The sequence below is a fragment of the Callospermophilus lateralis genome, chromosome 18 (genome assembly GCF_048772815.1).
Source record: "Callospermophilus lateralis isolate mCalLat2 chromosome 18, mCalLat2.hap1, whole genome shotgun sequence".
NCBI classification, from domain to species: domain Eukaryota; kingdom Metazoa; phylum Chordata; class Mammalia; order Rodentia; family Sciuridae; genus Callospermophilus; species Callospermophilus lateralis.
Window position 1 is genome coordinate 32,087,150 of NC_135322.1, and position 19,786 is coordinate 32,106,935.

General features: G+C 32.4%; 1 protein-coding gene across 1 annotated transcript in view; it reads right to left on the reverse strand.

Moving 5' to 3' along the window:
* Itfg1 (integrin alpha FG-GAP repeat containing 1) overlaps positions 1-19,786 on the reverse strand; it is a 264,556-nt gene that overhangs the window by 150,806 nt on the left and 93,964 nt on the right. The window contains exon 8 of the mRNA XM_076839473.2: positions 16,953-17,034. Coding sequence (XP_076695588.1) covers positions 16,953-17,034 — 82 coding nt within the window. The remainder of the gene's footprint in view (positions 1-16,952; positions 17,035-19,786) is intronic.

The following is a 19,786-nucleotide window of genomic DNA, read 5'->3' on the forward strand; positions in this document are numbered from 1 at the left end:
CCCATAACCCCAGAGTTAGTCTAAGGCAGAATCAGAATACAACCTTAGGCAACTTGTTTCCCGTATTCTCAGTCACTGTTCTTTTCATAGTTCTTGGTACTTAAGAGTTTAATAAATAGTACTTTGTTGTTAGAATGATGAATACTTAAAAGACGTCTTTGACATTGTATAAGCATGCTAGGCAAGCACTCTACCAACTGAGCTATATCCCCAGCTCCAAAGACAATTGCTTAAACATAAGGGAGTCACCACTTCAAACCAGCAGAGCTGAGCTACAGCCTCTTAAATTTTTTGTCCACAGAAAGAAGGAGAGTGTTATCAGCAAAGAAAGCCCAAAATGGCTCTCATTAAAATGGATGTTAATAATAACTGTGAACAAGGTTATCCTAAAGCTTCTGCCTGTACTCAACTATTATTGAAATGCCTATCGTTGGGAGACACCTTTGAGATCCTTTAATGTCCAGCAATATTAATTTAAAAGTATTAAAAAAGCTAATTTAAAAGTATTAAAAAAGTGGCAAATTTCAGAAATTATAAAAAATAGTTTAAAATATTATTTTGAAAACTAAATGAGCACTTTGCTTATGATTTTGTAAAATTTGTATTTTAGATGTTTTTAGTTTGGTTGTACAATGAATGAGTTAATTAGCATTTTTTCTCAGAATACAGATATTTTAAAATCACTTCACAATTGCAGTTATTTGCACTTGCAGGTATTTTAGATCAACTATGAAACCAAATGCATATTTTTTCAATACGCTGTAAATTATTAGGATATCAAATTCACATTTCTTAATACCTTGACTTTTTGTTTGTATCAAAGTATCTTTTAAAAAATTAGTTATATTTAGATATACATGACAGTAGGGCATATTTTGATACATTATACATACATGGGGTGCAACCAATTACAATTTTGATCCCATTCTTATGGTTGAACATGATGTGGAGTTACACTGGTTGTGTATTCATATGTGAATATAGACAAGTTATGATCCGATGAACTTCTATTTCCCCTCCCTACCCTTCCTTCCTTGTTATGGGTTAGCATCCACATATCATAGAGAACATTTGCCTTTTTTTGTGGGGGCGGGGGGTTGGCTTAATGCATATAGCATGATAGTCTCCAGTTCTCTCAACTTAACCAACAAATATCATAATTTCATTCTTCTTTGTAGCAGAGTAATATTCCATTGTTGTTTCCTTAACTTGGCTATTGTAAATTGAGCTGCTAAAAACATAAATGTGGCTTTGTCACTGCAGTATGATGATTTTAAGTTCTTTGGGTATAAGCATATACGTTCATTGGATTAGACAAAGGGGAATGAAGGAAAGTGGGGGATGGGAATAGGAAAGAAAGCATCTTGTCTTTAAGAAGTAGGTTTCTTTCTTCATAATGTTAACAAAGACCCTTATGTCTGGCTCAATGTTGCCTTTTATGAGCTCAGGCTAAATTCTTTTTCCACTGAGTGGTAGTGAACTTTTTGTCAGAAGGTTGGGAATGATAAAACAGCTAATAATAATACTTCATTTATCTCATAATGTATACATTTTCATGATTAAAAACTTTATCATCGATCCTTTTCAAAAGACAAATGGGGAACATAATGAAGTTGCTATATTCACAAGCAAGATGCCCAGAAAATTCTATGAATTTTCTGTGACTTCTAAATTTCCTAGCTCCTAAAGGTAAATGTTCTAACTAATAATCCTTCTAAAATGTTTTTTTAATGCACTTGTTTTATTCATACTTTTCTAGTTACTGATCTATTTTAAATAATCAGTTAACAGAATTTAATAATCAGCAATAACTAGGTTAATTTCTCACTAATATCAAATGATATAATGTTTGAACTATAAAGGGCCTAAGAAATAATGTCCTTTATCATTTTATAGAGGAGAATACTGAGGCCCAGAAAAGTGAAACCCCTGGCTCAGGATCTCATAAAGAGGGAGAATCAAGACTAGCTAGCTGTTCATTCAACCAGGCAAGCTTTATTTAGAGATGGCCAGAACCAAGTAATTATTCAATTAGGTAGGCATAAATCACAGCACAACATTAGAATTACTGATGTCAGCCTTTTGAACTAACTTCTGCATTAGAGCAGCAGTTTATTCAAAGGTACAAGAGCAATTTAAGGGGTTATTCATTTATAAAATAATTGAAACATCATTTAGTATAATATTTAGAAACATTTTAATTGTGGTCATAAGCACTGAATTAAAAAAGAGGGAAACATCTAGACATGCAGTTATCTTTTAAAAAATATTTATTTTTAGTTGTAGTTAGACAGAATACTTTTATTTTTATGTAGTGCTGAGGCTCGAACCCAGGGCCTCACACGTGCTAGGTGAGTGCTCTATTGCTGAGCCACAACCCCAGCCCTAGACATGCAGTTACCTTTATGTTAATAAATATACAACGCTTAATGCTGCGATTATAAATTTTTTCCTATTTAGATATACACATGCTGGGATAGGGGAAGGCAATCAGTAATTCCCGAACAACCACTAATTCTTGGCAGAGGTTCCTTTATATATGCAATTGTATTTAATTTTTATGAAAACAATAAAGCAAATAATATTCTTATTTGAAAGATAAGGACATTAAAGTTTGGTAATATTAACCACGTGGCAAAAAGCCATTAAGGGGCAGGCAAAAGCGTGATTTCACTATCAAAAGCTGTCTCCTTCCATGACTGAAACCGACAAGCATTTCTGAAGGGTTTTTCCAGAATTAGAGATCTAATCAAATAGCTACGGAATATGACTCTTCTCTGGGTTGAAAGGGAATGGTCACTACTGGACAATACATCCTGAAATATGACTTTTAACCTCATTTTGACTTAATCAGATCAGGTATAAAAAGAGTAAACATTTGCTGTAAAAATTTTCAGTTAAGAAAGTTTATTAGTACCGAATAAACCATAATATAAAATTGTCAAGTACTGTTCATAAATAATTTCAAAAGTTAGCAGGTGATAGAGATAGAAGTTGTAGGTGGTAGAGATAGAAGGCATGCCAAGAACTATCTGGCTTCAGAACAACACACAAGCTGCTGTAATTCATTACGGTCAGTCTTCTAATACACAAAACAAGGAGCATGGATACGAGGCCTCTTTCTTGCTGTAAGAAATTGACCTTCTTCTACCTTGGTCATCAAGCAGGAAAGCAAATATGTATTCTTTATCACCAAATAGATGTTTATTAAGCAATATTAAATGTTGAAAAATACAACAGTGGGAATTTAGTGAATTGTGATATCAACCTATACTTGACTTCATTGTACATTAAAAAATATCTTACTAATATGCACAAAAGCATTTAAAATATATCACTTAACATATTGTTATACTGGTTCATCAGTAGGAATGTAGTGAAAGACTAGGTGAAAAAATTGTCAGTTGAATTCCATTTGATTTAGTTAATCACTGATTTTGCTAAGTATTAGGAAACTTACTAATATTTTGTCCTTAATACAGGAGTGAATTTTGTTAGTTTCTTGATAAAATGATGTTATTTTCCAGTAGGATGAGTTATAGAATGTTTGTCAGGTTGTACTAAACAAACACTTAAATCTAGGTGCAAAGAACCTTAAAAAAATCTTAGGGCAAGTAATTCAATGTCTACTTCTCTGTAAATATTTCAATCTATAATCTTCTAAGGCAAAACTTAGTATCTTTATGTGGTGAGCAAAGAACTAGCAGTTAGGTTATAAAACTGACACTTTGGATTATATAATATCAACTCTGACAACCAAGAATTTTTTTGTGCTTTATTTAAAGGTATAGCAAACCTTTATCAATTATTGTAAATCTAATTTCTTAGGTCAAATTTTATGATATTACTATCAGTACACACAGATAATTAAGATGAGAAATGCTCTAAGTCAGTGGCTCTAAGACAAGCCACAGACTGGAATAAAATATTTAAAAATCATATACATGCTACAGGATTTGTACTGAGAATATATGAAGTTCTTCGAGTTAATGACAACCAATGAATTTTTTAAAAAATGGACAAAGAATAGAAATTTCACTACAGAAATTCTACAAATGACAAAGCATTTGAAAAAACATAAGAAAAAATGCTCAGTATTATAAATCATAAGGAAGATGCAAATAACAGGAACAAAAAGATACCACTACACGTCCCACAGAATGACAATATCATTGTTGACAAGGATGCAGAAAAAGTAGAATCCACATATATTACTGATAGTAACATAACATGATATAGTCACTTTGGAAAATAGTTTAGCAGCTTTATAAAAAGTAAGTATACACCTATCATATGGATCTGATAATTCCATTCCCAGTAATTACAGAAGAACAAACAAAATCATCTACGTTGGTTCCACAGTTTAGCTTTTGTGAAATTTTGTATATACCTATCATATGGATCTGATAATTCCATTCCAAGTTATCATAGATGAATAAACAAAAAAACCCTTTTAAGCACATGTTCATAGCAGAATTATTCATAATAGTCTCAAACTGGAAACAGTCTAAAACAGCCATAAATGGGTGACAGATAAATAAAATGTGGTATTATCATATAATGGAACACCTTTAGCAATAAAAAGGAAAAAAATTACTAATACACATTTCAACATGAATGAACCTTAAAAATATGATCCTAGCTACAAGGCAGAAGTGTTATATGATTCTGTTTATATAAAACTTCTAACATTGGGAAAACTACAGAGACAAAAAGTGGATCAAATGATGTCAGCAAAATTGTAGAATAGGTAGCTCCAGGCTCTGGGTCCCTCACAGGCACATTGAATAAACAAGCAGAAAATGACAGAAAACAACTTTGTCAGAACTCTGGAAACTGCCAAAGGTTGACAGCAACCAATCAAATTCCGCCTCAAGAAAAAAGGCAACTTGAAAATGAAAACTCAGCATGTATAGGACTCTGTTCAATGTGTGAGGACTGAGTTCTAGTCTGGCAAACCAAACACACACTCCCATTCACAGACACAAACATATACACTCACATGTGTGAAATTTGTGCAGCTTTTTTACTTGCACTTGCCCCTGTGCCTACTTCTGATGTGGTAGCAGTGTTAAAGCAGTAACTTCCCAAGTCACTGGATTCTGAGGCAAAAAAGCAGACGTTATTCACAAGTAATAGTATATGTCTGTTCTAGCCTGTCTAGGGACTATCTTGATAACGGACTCAAGGTGCTGTCTATTTCACCTTAACTTTGAACTTTGAACTTAGTCTATGAAAAAACCCTGCAAGGCCTGGAGATGCTTGAGCAAAAGATTTATGGATTAAAACATACAAGTGGCCATTGAAGGCCCTACAGGAAAAATTGAGAGAGATTCTTTGGGATATTAGGGTGTTTAAGCAAATGCTTATCAAAGTTGAAGACACTTGTACTTAAGAAAAATTTGCCTCCAAATTCTAGCTGGAAATAATTGTTTAAAAAAGAATCATAACACATAGCTTTGCGAATTTTCATAACGTACTTAAGAACTGTATACAAAATGATTATGTTCTAATCTTCCACAACCAGTAAAATCTCAATTATGAAAAAAAAAGTCCTATATATGGTGGGAAGGATTTAGATAAACACATGCACATCTAGGTGAGATGCATGCTCAAAATAGACCTGAAAAAATCCTGAGCTTTCCCTTTGGGCTGCTCCCTCGATTTAGGGCAAGTGCTCAAGAGTGCCTTAGCACAAAGCTAGTCTGTAAAGAGTGGAAGAGGTGGTTGTTTGTTTATCTGTTTGTTTTAATTCCTGATATTCAATAAAATCTCTGCCAAAACATTAGCTATGGGGTAAAGAAACAGACTTCAGGGAATGTACATGACAAGTAGTGCAGTCTATGTAAAAACATTTTTGAATATTAGTAAACAAATGGAGTACCACAAATAATCAAAAAGTCAACAAATCTTGGGCAAGGGTGAGAATCTGATTTCTACAGTTACTACATTATAATACTTTTATGTCCAGTTTATAACAACACACCACAAGGCATGTTCTAACTGATTCTTTTCTCATGTACAACATGGAGTTGTTATAACTTGGATTTGGTGAATATAAAACACAATTATATTTAGGTGATTGAATGCCTCATGCTTAATCCATGCTGAATAAATATAAGCTTCATTAATAATAATAATTGAAATTCTAGGAGAGCTAGAATTTCAGTCTGGATCTATATGAATCAAAAGCATATGACAAATCTTTAAGAAAACAGTACTAACTCCTATGCTTGATTGGTAATAGATTTAAAATAAAATATATGTTATTCTTTAAAATAAAAAAATATATTTTATAAGCCCGCAAAAACTTTTAATAGATTGGTGGTTTATTTTGAAGTGTCTTAAGGTGTGATCTACTAAATTCATATTCTCTATTATTTTTAAAATCATAAATTATGTCACTGCTTTAATAACTTTGGGTTTATTTTGAAAAGACCATAAGAAATGAAAAATCACTTAATTGACATACAGGATGAAGAAAATAAAATTCTTCATATGCAGACTCCTAAATCAAAGGAGAAAAATGGAAAAGAAATCAATAGTGTAGTGAGATCATTTTTTTAATTTAAGAAATATGAAGTGGGAGTGGACATGAAGAACTTTTATATTTATTTCTGAATACTTAATAAAGAAATTATTTGACTACAGAAAGGTCCTGGTCCCAAATGATGGATCACAATTTAGAAATGATCACGGCTTTGAAAACTGACTGAAAAATACTAATATGTGGCTATAATTCTTGTTTAGGAGTAGGGGGAAAATTGAAATCCACAAAGAGAGATCCAGGAGCTTATTTCTAAGAAATACCTCTCATCTGAACATAACAGTCAATTGATTTTACTCTTGTAATAACTTGAAATGTGTTATACTCGATAAAGGCATATTCTGCAAACACTACCTTATCTAACCTAAAGATACATCAATATTTAGTGAATTTTGTATTAAAATCACCATTGCTTGTTTTTTCATAAGTCAACATCAAATTTTATTATCAAAAATATATAAAATACTATAATGAAAATAAAAAAATAGTATCACAAAAAATAATATAGACAATTTCAGAGGGGAAGGGAAGGAAAGCAATGGTAGGGGAGCTGGCATAGAGTCACCACCACTTGGCTTTGATTTTTCTCTAGAATTTGTAGATACAGAATTACACATACACATAATCGTTTTTTTGGAATGGATGACTTGGGAGAATGGTTACATAGTATAAAAATTCTAAAAATAATAAGAGAAAAGCCATCAGAAAATGTAAGGAGTAGAATGAAAAGATTTACTATCAAAATATTATATGGTTTAAAATTAAGTGAAATGGTGCAATCGACGAGGATGGTCATGCATTTTAATAAGTAATGTAGAAAAAGGGGTACACAGTATTTAAGAATACAGCTTAAGAGACAGGGCCCAAGGTCATTTCCCACCTCTACCAATTCTTTCCAAGCTGTATGACCTTGGGCAAGTTTCTTAACCTCTCTGAATCCCTTTTACTCCATTGTAAAATGAGAATAAATAATATTGTTCATCTCAGAGAGACCTTAAAGGATACTTGATAAAAATATACAATATTTTCAATTTTTTTTCCTTATTATGTTGCCCAGGCTGGTCTTGAATTCTGCAGCTCAAGTGAATCGCCTACCTCAGCCTATAGTGGCTGGGACTATTGATGTCCACCACTATGCTTGGTTAATAAAATACCTCTTATAAAATGATTCTTGACATAAAACAAGTATTTTAAAGTAATTTGAAGTAAACAAATATTTGCAATATACTAATCCCCTAAATCCTTTTGATGTTATTGATATAAAAAGACCTAAACCTTCCTCTTGATGAAATTAAAAATATGTTAGTTAGATGGAGTAATGTGATGACAGGAGGTTAAGTACAGACAATGTCCATTTGACTCTGTGGGAATAAAAGGGAACTGTCTGTTACAGAACAGACAGGAGATGGAATTACTTTGTGAAAGTTGCGAAGGAATGGATTACTCTGGACAAAAGACATTCACTTTCATCCATTCATCCTCCATTCATTATGTATCATCTATCTAACCCCCATTTACTTACCTAATTCATCACTTAACTCTTTAGGGAGTTAAGATTAAGCACAGAGGAGCTATACACCTATTTACATACAAGAATACAACTGTGATTTTATCAATTGATGGGGTATTTACCCAGGAGGAAAAATGTAGAGCTATAGATGAAAGAAAAGGGGTCAAAATGGAAGCCAGAGTTGTTTGAAAAATAGAGGATATTTAGAAAAGGCTCTTCATAATGTATTCTCAGGCTTCTGACTGATAGCAGAGAATTCCCCTTAGGTGCATGTGCTGGAGAGAAATAAATTTCGCTACCTTTCCAGATATATGTATCTGTAAGATCTATGAATAGGCAAGGTATCTGAAACAATCACTTCCACAGTACTGTGGCAATCAAATAATAAAGAGATATGCATGGGAAGTTAATAGGGAAGTTTTATGGGAAGCTCCACTTATCACAGATCCATTCTACTAATTAGACTTAGAATGACAAAAGTCCCAATTAAGTCATAGATTCTATTAGAAAGTACTGAAAATGTCACCCATTAAAATACAATAATATAACAATATAATATATAACATTATCCTATGGAGTTTTTATATACTTTAAATATTGAAAGGGCTAATTACACATTCATAATGCCATGCATCATTAAAAATTAAATGCACAGTACAGTTTTGAAACTACAATGTTAGAGGTATAGCTTTACAAAGAGAACACTCTCATCAAGACAAGCAATAATTCACTATATACATAAAGGGTTCAGGGACCTGTGGTTCTAGTTTTTCCTCATATTTATGTACTTTAAAAGGTGATGTTAAATGCTGAATATGTATATAATCAAGACTTTTCAGTAGCAATTTTATAATTTTTATATAAATTACTATTTCCAATCAAAAAGTATTCAAAGAATTTATCACATCTTGCATTCATGAGTCACCATGATAAATGCCTCACCTGTGCTCTGCTACAAAATAGAAACTCAGGGACTTTTGCCATGACAACCACTATTTTGCAATAATCACAATGACAAGGAATGGAAAGGGAATACTCATGAATTGGATTTATTATTTGTTTGAAAGAGCACTGTGAATGTTAGTAGAACACTCTAAGAACATCTAATCAATTTAAGTGTTGTACAGAACTGTATGCACTTAAAATATTTCAATTTTACCAAAAATGTTTTTTCTTGGTGGCACAAAGATAAGTGTTTAAACTGGTTACCTTTAATTTTTTTCATGTGAAAATAAAATTGGCACTATAAAAGGATATTAAGAAACTGTTTAACTAGTTGTTTATTTAAATGTTAAATAATAACATACATAATAATAACATACATGCTGTTGTTCACTGGTCAGAATTCAAGAACTAGGAAAAATAAAAAAGAAAATATAAAGATGAGAGTTATATGTTTTAAGGCTCCAGGATGTTTTCTACTGAAATCAGCATCCATCTACTTTAGTGAGATTCAGAACAATTTTCAGTTTAATCACTTAACTTCAATCAAAATAAGCAAAAGTCTCAATATATTAGTCTTCATCATGTGAATGACAGAAGTTTTCGTTTAGGATTCTAGTTGAAGGTATTTAAGATATCCTAAATTTGGTTTCTATTTTCAAAAACCAATGATTTATATCAATGAGAAGGTTTTCCCCATTTAATTAAATAGTTCATTCAAAATTATTTAGTCGGTATGTACAGTGTAACTGGCACTACTCTGTGCTTGAGAGAGAATAATAAAGAAAGTACACCAATGGAATACATTCTAGCGAGGGTACATGAGAAGAATGCATACTATGTCAGATGGTGATAAATGTTATAAAGAAAAAGAGGGAAAAGGAGTAAAGAGTCCTGATGGTAGGGCTTACAATTTTAACAAAGCAGCCAAGAAAGGTCTCCAGGAGAGGGTGACATTTTAACAAAACGAGGAGGTGGTGAGGGAATAAGTCATGAGGAATACTTGGAGGACAGAATTCTATGTGGAAGGATGAGCAATGGCAAATGCCTCAAAAAGAAACTATTTGAAGAACACCAAAAAGGTCAGTGTGGCTGAAGAGCTACTTTAGTAAAAAAAAATAAGATGCTTTGAATTATACTCTTTCTTTTATTTATTCATTATTTATTGTCAATCTTCTAAAAGGTAGTTAAAGAAGGGTATGCTGGTACCAGAACTGTCACTCCAGAGCTTCTCTCCTGCTTGTATCTTGTTTTGGTATCTAACAGACATCTCCAAGCTAACTGTCCAAAACAGAACTATTATTTATTAGAACTACAAAATCCTTCTTTCTACTCCTTTTATAACTTATTGAAATGTAATGCCATCTAGATAGTCAATCAAGAACAATCAAAATTTAGGTCATTTTTGATTTTTCTTTTACTCTTCCAACATCAAATCCTTCAATATGTCCTGGCAATTCTGTCTTCATTATACCTAAATATGACTGCTTCTCTCCATTTCCTGATAATTGCCCTGGTCTAACTTATTCATAGTCTTTGCCTGGTTAATTGCAAGTTCTCTTAATTAACCTCCTCCAAACTTCCAATTACATTTAGATGAAATCTAAACTCCCTACCTTGGTTCTCAAAGTCATAAAAGGTCTTACTAAGAGGCTGCTTTCATTTTTTTTTTCCCCATTGAATATTTGTCCTCAGAACCTTCCCTTAGGGTGTTCCTTCTGCATGGAGCATCCTCCCCTAAGATCTTGTGTAATACCTGAAAGCTCAACTTTCTGGTCAAATGTGACCTTCAACCAGCTACATAAATTCTTATCAACTTTCTATCGCAGGGCATTGCTTTATTTCCTGAAAGCTCTTAACACTTTCTAAAAATCCCTTACTAATTTGCTTCTATAGAATTTAAACTCCATGAAAGAGTTTAGCTATATGCCAAACATCTAAAACAGGGTTTGTCCAAATAATACGCACTCAAAGATTATTTTTTGAATACTTATATATAGCATAAATCTTTCATTACAAAACAGGAAGAAAACTAAATGGAAGAAAAACTGACAGAAATACAATTTTAAAGAATATATACACTGAACTCTAATTGAATTGATGTCTGTACCACACAATTCATTCAAAGACGGCAAAAGTATTATATTTCAGATTCCTTGAACCTAATCCCTATATACCATTTGTTCATATTTCACATACTAAATAGTCTGCATTTGTGTTTACTTGATAAATTCTGACTGGTGGTAAAAGTTATACGATAGTACATTTAAGAGAGAATACCTGAAACTCCACACATTTTTTTTTGGTTTGTTTTATTGATGATTCTAACTGGAGTTTAGTGTCCTTTTAAAGCAAAAACAATAATAAAAAAATGATAAGGGCACTTAACAAAACAGTCAATTTTCAACTATACAAAATAAATAAGTAAAAGTCCACTATTAATTTAGGACTTTGGAATAAAAAGCAACCATAAATGACTCATATAAGACCGAATCCAGAAAGCATAATATCTAGACCTTTCCCCTATATAGCTTTTTTAGATATAATATCACTCATCTAATTGAAGGTATTTGATTTTTAAAATTATTTTGTAAGAGAGAATATGAACATTCAGATCCAATTAGCATACAGACTAAATATAAAATTTAACTTAGTATATGGCATATTTGATTTACTTCTAGATCAAGAGATATTAAGAAACAATTTATCAGACTGTTATTCAGTATACCTAATTTAAAACAAAGGGAGTATAATTGCTATAAAGTATTGTTTTGAAGTAAACATTTCATGGTTAATTTGAAATTAACATTTAAATTTGTACCAGGCATTATGAAGACTTCAAAACATAATTTCATTGATTATTTACTGTGCTATGCACAACTGAATTAGATTTGCTCTCAACCATCAATGACAATGCCTTTAAGTCATTTCATATCCTCCAATATGTTAATAAATTTGATGGATGACAAATTTTTCTGTTTTCATTAGCTCCACTGTTCATCACAGTACTGTTTATAGATCTGATTGACAATTCTGAGTCTCTAGTATCATGCCTGGTACTCTTTCTTGAAGAAGAAAATATCAGATCTTATGATGATCTGATACATCAGTTAGCACTAGAATGGAATATATAAATTTAAACATTATATTTCAAATGAACTAATCTATAGATAATCCTAACATCCTGTATAATATTTGATTTTCTTGTAGTTTGGAAGGGTCTCCCCCCGCCCCCCCAACTATACGTGGGATTGCAAACAGTAAAAAACATCAACACATGGGGCTGGGGTTGTAACTCAGTGATAGAGTGCTTGCCTTGCATGCGTGAGGTACTGAGTTCGATCCTCAGTACCATATAAAAATAAATAAAATAAAGATATTGTGTCCATCCGCAACTAAAAAAGTATCAAAACAACAACAACAACAAAAAAAACCAAAAACGTGAACACATTTTCTCCAAGTTTGGTCTTATGTACCTTTTTTGTTTTTTGAACAGAAAAATACACTTTAATTCTATTGATTTTTGTCCTATATAATTAATGACAAACAACTGATTAAAAGAAATTTTTGAATTTGATATTCTGAGCCTAATATATTGTATAAAGGGAAGAGACATAAAACACAAAGATATACACTCCTTAATGACCTCTTAGCTAACAGAAGCATTTATGTGTTGCAGATCTTCCAAGCATGAGGATAAGGACTTAGCACTTTGTCTAGTAGCCAGTAAGAGCTGCTATTTATTGGGTGACTTCTCTGGCTCAAGGACTTCTCCAACTTCTGTAAATGGTAGAAGAAAGTATCAGATCTTGTGATTATCTGATACATGAGTTAGCAGTGGAATGGAATTTTGTGACTTTTGTGACACTGAGGACCTGCTAAACTGTTGGTTTAGCAGGTCCTCAGTGTCATCATCTTGCACCACATTTTAGTATCTGTCAATGGTTTCTGACTACCTCTATAGCATTCCTTTTTACTATCCTTAGCCCTCTCATATATATTTCCTTTTTTGGAGGGCTCATGCAGGTCTTGACTGCTAGGATTTTGGAGGATTCTCCAACCTGCTTTGGTTTTATTCCATTTAGGTTGGCTATATAGTCTTCCAGCTCTGTTGTCTTATCATCATGATTAATATGATAACTATCTTAATATCCAATCTAGCTTTCTCTCCTGATTTACCTGTCTTTATGAATAGTATAATCATTCTCTTAATTATTCACACAGTGTTTTCTTTTTTATCCTCTCTAGGGTCAAACCAATCCGCAAATTTACTGATTCATTCTTTGTTAAGTTTCTTATGTCTATCAGTCTATTTATTGATAGGTCATTCCCTGACCTGTCTCCTGACTGGTTTCCATTCTAGAAAATACCTTAAAACTGTATCTTAAAACTGTTTCAACCTGACTCTTTTGAAATAAAAGGCACCTCATAGATTTTTATAATCTTCCTTGAACTCTAATTTCATACCCAAGAAACATTACTTTATGCATATCCCTCCAGATCAAAAGATCTCAACTCAACTTTATTTCCTGAAGTTAATAAAAAAAGTTATTAACAAAGAGCTGTTTGAAATTGTTACTACTTCTCATTACTTCTACAGAATAAAATCAACATTTGTTTACCTGTTACTTACCTGATAACCCAAATGTGTTCACAGTTCATTTGTATTTTTCTACATTTTTATAGAAACTCTATTCAAGCCAAAATGTTTTTAGCATTTACTAACCATGCCATTTCACATCACTATAAATTTAGATAAACCCTAGAGATGCTTTCAAGTCCAGTCCGAAATTATTTCATGAGGCTTTCCTATCCTTTCTCAGTCTAGAATGATCTATATTACCACATACTTGGGTTGAATTTTTCCTGTGGCATTAATTTCATAATTAACAATGAAATACAGTCTTTTTTTTTTCCTCCTATATATATCTGGTCCTCCCTCCCGTCCTCCCTCCCTCCTACCAACCCATACTCACTTTCTCTCTTTCTCTCTCTTTCTTTCTTATTCTAGGGATTAAACTCAAGAGCCCTTGACTACTGAACTACATTCCCAACCCTTTTTATTTTGAGACAGGGTCTTGCTAAGTTACTTAGGGCCTCACTCAGTTGCTGAGGCTGACCTCGAATTTCAAATCCTTTTGCCTCAGCTTCTTGAATTTTATTTTTGTACATATTTGTCTTTTATCTTCCCAACTAGATTATAAATTTCTTGAGATCGTATTTGGAGATTCTAGCAGAGGAGCACAGCTACTCATATACTCTTGACCAAAGAATGATCCTCCTTTATGGGGGAAGGTCATCCTCTTCGACAGTGCGTGCAACTTTGGAAGGGACACACATGGAGAAGTGAGGGAGGAAGAGGTCACCTGCCTAGCCAGCCAGATAAGCCAAATCAACTCTGGCCATCCACTGAGGTGACAGAAGACACAGCTAGATCGCCTTCACATCTTAGATTATAAATTCTTAAAGGCAAGGACCTCAACTTAAAAATCTCAGCTTCCTTGCATGGTGTTCAGTAGAATATTTAAAGCATAATAGAGGCCCAATTTTTGTAATCTTACTTGCAGGAGTTGATGACCTTGAGAAACTACACAACTTTTTCTAAAGGAGTTGTTAATGGAAATCAGAAGATAGAAACAATTTAACATGAGTTTAGAAAATCTCTTATAAAAATTCTAACATTTAAAAATTTACAGGGTAATAAATACCTATTTTGGTTTCTTGACTATTACTCTTCTGTAATTTACTACTTTACTATTAATGCAACAAGAGAAAATAGGGAAAACAGGGAGTAAAAGTAAGATAACTCACTGTTTATATATCCCCCCCTCCTTTTTAAAAAGACAAGTAATCTTGAAATCATTGTTTGAATGGAAATACTTGGAATACTCTTCTTTGATCCAGGCTTCTTCCTGTCACCTATATCATTTATTCAAACATGTGAATTTCTGAAATCATGTTGACTTCTTGGCTGTCAGTCCTTTCCCTCATCTTGTTTCAAAGGGAGTGGGTGTAGTAGAAGATGAAGGGCAGAATGCAATTCACAGATGTATTCAAACATATACTTTTCATAGGAAAATGCATATTTCAATATATTAATATTCATAACCTTATTCAATGCCATCTGCTTTTTTGGACTCATTAGTAGTATTTTTGGCAATCTCCAACTAAAAACACACCTTTAAAAGGCATTGTCAAGTAGTTCTTAAAGGTTTACTGATACATAAAGTTGTTGAAAATAGGAAAGAAATATTTAGGTTTTTTACTTTGACTATGTCCTATGTTCTCCATGTCTTAATACTAATATGTAAATGTCCACATTTATGATTATCAAAACAAAAAATTTAAATTGAACCTACTCATAATTTTTGTTACAAGCAGAACACTTTATGATATAAACACAATCATAATACATACAAGTTTAATTTGGAGGTTTTTAACTAGGGGATTAGGGGTTCAAGGAGGTCTGTGAAATCCTAGAGAATTATATAGTACATATATGCTTTTAATTTTTTCATGGAGGATCACTTTCAAAGGCATCTGTTATTAATACAGCTAACCAAATTAATCAGTAAACTTTAAAAACAATAATTTCATTGTTTTATTGACTATTTTATTGACTATTTCAATAAAAACCATAAACCAGGCTGAAGAAATTTACTCCAAACTAAAGTAATACTCAATGAAATAAAGCTAAAATACAGTTCATCATTTTCATCCTATGGAAATATCCACTATATAACATTGTCAAACTTCCTGCTTTAGCTGCCTTGTTCAGTGGTTCAGTGTATTTCCATGACACCGAACACCAAATCGATTTAATCATTCAAGTAGCAGCAACAAAAGATAGGTAAATCCAATAAAAAGATTAAAATTTCTTATACTCTTGCTATGAGCTTTACTCATACTGTGTTATTTACAATAGACTTGAAAGTGGATATCATTGTCATTCTCATACTATAACTGAGGTCTCTGGGATGGTGACATGTCATTATCTTTTGAGGAACAGGCTGTGGTGTTTGTTAGCAAACTGAAGGAACAATAGGATGAGAGTGAGCTAGGGACACTTTTTAGGTGGTGGTCATGTAGAAGTCTTTCCCATTTAATACAAAAATCCTTTTACAGTAACTCTAACAAATGATGAAAGGAATCATGTTTCAGAAGTTCCCAATCAATGTGAACTTGATTAACTACATAGAATCTTATGAAACCTGAAATCTTAGAAATTGTTATTCCTTAGAATTAATATGTAACTAAAATTGTTTTTAAATATTCAAGTTTTAATAGTTCAGGTTAACTTAATTTTGTTTGTTTCATATTATGGATATAGAGGTTGAATATCTATAAACTGAAAATCTGAAATGCTCCACAATCTGAAACTTCTTGAGTGACAACATGATGCCACAAGTAGAAAATTCCACGCATGAATTCATGTCATGGGTTGGCATCAAAATGCAGGCACACTAGTTACATTCTATAAAATTATTTCTAGGCTATATACATAAGGTATATATGAAATAGAAATGAACTTTATTTTCCCTGAGGCCCCATTCTCAAGATATGTCATTATGCATGTGTAAATATTCTAAAATATGAAAAAATCCGAAAATATAAAACACTCCTTGTCCTAAGCATTTGGAGTAAGGAATACTCAGTGTGTATATGAAAATTCATAATTCCTATTTCTAATTATTATTTAGAAAAGTTTCAGTGTATTTTCTTGTTTTGCATGTCATTCCTACAAAGAAGATCAAGTTCAAACTATTTTAAAAACACATAAGCCAAAAATTCCTCATTATCAAGGAAGTAACCATATGCCATATTGTACTTTAGAATAGGTATCTTTTAAATCTACAATAGTTCTAGAAAAAACTGAAGTTATTTGCTGTTATAAGGAATAACATGACTAAGTCAGAAATAGGGGGAAAATCTGAAAGGCAAAAACAATCTTACCAAAGTCTGCGAATGCTGACTGTCCAATTACCATCATATTTTGAGGTTTTGTAAGTATACTATGGACAGAGAAGTTCCCACCCTGTGAAAGTCAGAAAACTTTGAATTAGATCATCATAATACACACAACTGTCAAGGGTGAAACAAAGCATTTTAAGTTAAAGCAGTGAAAAAAGCTAAGACTTCTGTCATATTACACTAAAATCAATCAACAATCTCCTGTCGACTTTTATCACTTATTATGAAACAAAAGAACCATTATAAGAAAGTATGAATCTGGATTACTTTTTTTTGCTATCAATTCTGGTATAATACCCTTTACCAAATAATCATCATAATTTCAAACATAATGAGTATATTCTAATTTCAAGTACTGTGGAAGGCATTAATATATATATAAGCATAAAACTACCAGTTAGGAGACTGATGTAAGTCAGATAAAGAATTTCTAAAGGTAACATAGTGGTAGAAGGAAACAGGAAATTTTAAAATCTATTTTACAGAATTTATGGTAATAAAATTCAGTCAGGTATATTTAAGAAAAAATGTTCAGATGAGAGAAGAATTCTACTGATCCATAATGGGTCAATCCAAGATCAATTTAAGTTTATGTAATAATGAAATTATTACAACACCTGACATTGTACTATGCTGAGTCACCTATAGTAAACAGAACTCACTAGAAACCCTTTGTTTCAATGACTTTTTCCAAAATGAAATGATACACATCTGACTTCCAAACATAATATGCATTACAAATTGTTTCCTGGGGCTGGGGTTGTGACTCAGCAGCAGAGTGCTTGCCTAGCACATAAGAGGCACTGGGTTCGATCCTCAGCACCACATACAAACAAATAAATAAATAAAATAAACTTATTGTTTCCAAATAAAACTAAAAAAGAATATTTAAAAAATTGTTTCCTTTCCCTTCTATTGTTTTGTTTTTAACAAAACATTGAATTTGGAATTCTGAGCTCCCTTTTTTTTTCCCCCCTGCCTTTAGGTACTAGGATTGAACTTTGGGGTGCTTTATTATGGAGCTACATCACCAGGCCTTTTTTTAACTTTTATTTTCAAATTTTGAGACAGGGTCTCACTAAGTTCTAGAGTCTGGCCTCAAACTTGCAATCCTGCTGCCTCAGCCTTCTGAGCTGCTTGAGTACCAAGGTGCCTGATTGAGCTCTTAATTTTATAAAGAGTTCTCTTACCACTAAAAATCTCCATTCACTGATATATTGACTCTGATTTCTAAATCGTACATAGGATGTCTATATATTTGAAAGTTTTTCCTTCTTTATTCCCCTAAGGATATTATAAATCTGAAAGTCAGTTTGTTAAGAAATCATTTCTGACCTTTACAGAGAAAGATACTGGTATAATGAAAACATGAAAATCAAATGCTTGAGCAGAAGGAGTAAGATTTGTCCTGTGCCAGGCAATTTTCCAATTATTTTCACACTCCATTATAAATATACAGAAACATGTTTATCCCACCTTTATCTAAATATTTACCATACTTTTAAAATGATTTTTCTGTAGACATTTTATTTACAGAGGTATATAAACTTCAGGTTTTCCCTCTAGTCCTTACTATATCCTAAGACTGCATTAGGGATACTGTGTTAAAGTTGCTAAATTTCTTTCTTTCTTTTTCTTTTTTAGAGAGGCGGAGTGGGGGGGAGAGGGGGAGGAAGGGAGGAAAGAGAGAGACTTTTAAAAAATATTTATTTTTTAGTTTTTGGTGGACATAATATCTTTATTTTATTTTTATGTGGTGCTGAGGATCGAACCCAGAGCCCTGCACATGCCAGGTGAGCACGTTATCGTTTGAGCCACATCCCTAGCCCAAAAGTTGCTAAATTTCTGACTGGTGTATTAATTGCTCTTGCATTTTAGAAAGATCACAGCATTGTGTACTGTGTGGATACAATATTTCTTGAAAGGCTGAAAACAACTCTCTTAAAAAATTAGCATTATATGAGATATGAATATCAATTGAATATATTGATAAGTGAATGAATTACTCCAGTGAAGGTCTGTGAAATTTTGTGAGTATATCCTCATGATTCATCTCTATTGAGAAACATTGACAATTATCAAGTAATAGGATCCTATGTCTAACATGCCATATTCGCAGTGAGCATTGATATAAGAAAAGCAACACTTGTTTCTAATTAATGGAGAAAGAGAACACATACTGTCCAAAGTTAAGTATATGCAGAACACATTATATATTGACATAGTTGGGGAAAAGACAATAATTTAATTTAGATGAATTTTCTATCACATCCACTATTTTCCTTCATTCCAGTTGCCAGTGAAAATCTATACCTGAATCCATTCAGATTAGTGTCATTTACATATTTATTATTTGATGAAAATGATTTAATAAACTGCTTCATCCATATGTTATTGCCCTCATTAGATAACACATTTCAAAGTGGAGCATGACTATACTTAATTTCAAAGATGAAACTGCCATAGCTATTTAATGTAGGAAGACAAACATGAGGTTTCTTTTTCATTCTGAACCTACATTGAAAACAGAATAGTATGGTTGAAAGAGCATTACACTTGAGTTTAGATGATATGGGTTCCAGTCTTGCTTTCATTGATAAGTTATTATAACACTCTGGGATAGACATTTACTAATCTGCGTTTTGTTTCCTCATTATCAGAATGGGATATATGTGCTGTCTAATTGCAGGACTCTGGAAAGGGCCAAATTAACAACAGAAAAGGAAGCGTTAAAAAATATATCACATCACAACCAGAAGTTATTTTTATAATAGCAGTCCTATACTTATGATCTGACAGAAATTTTTTTCATGAAC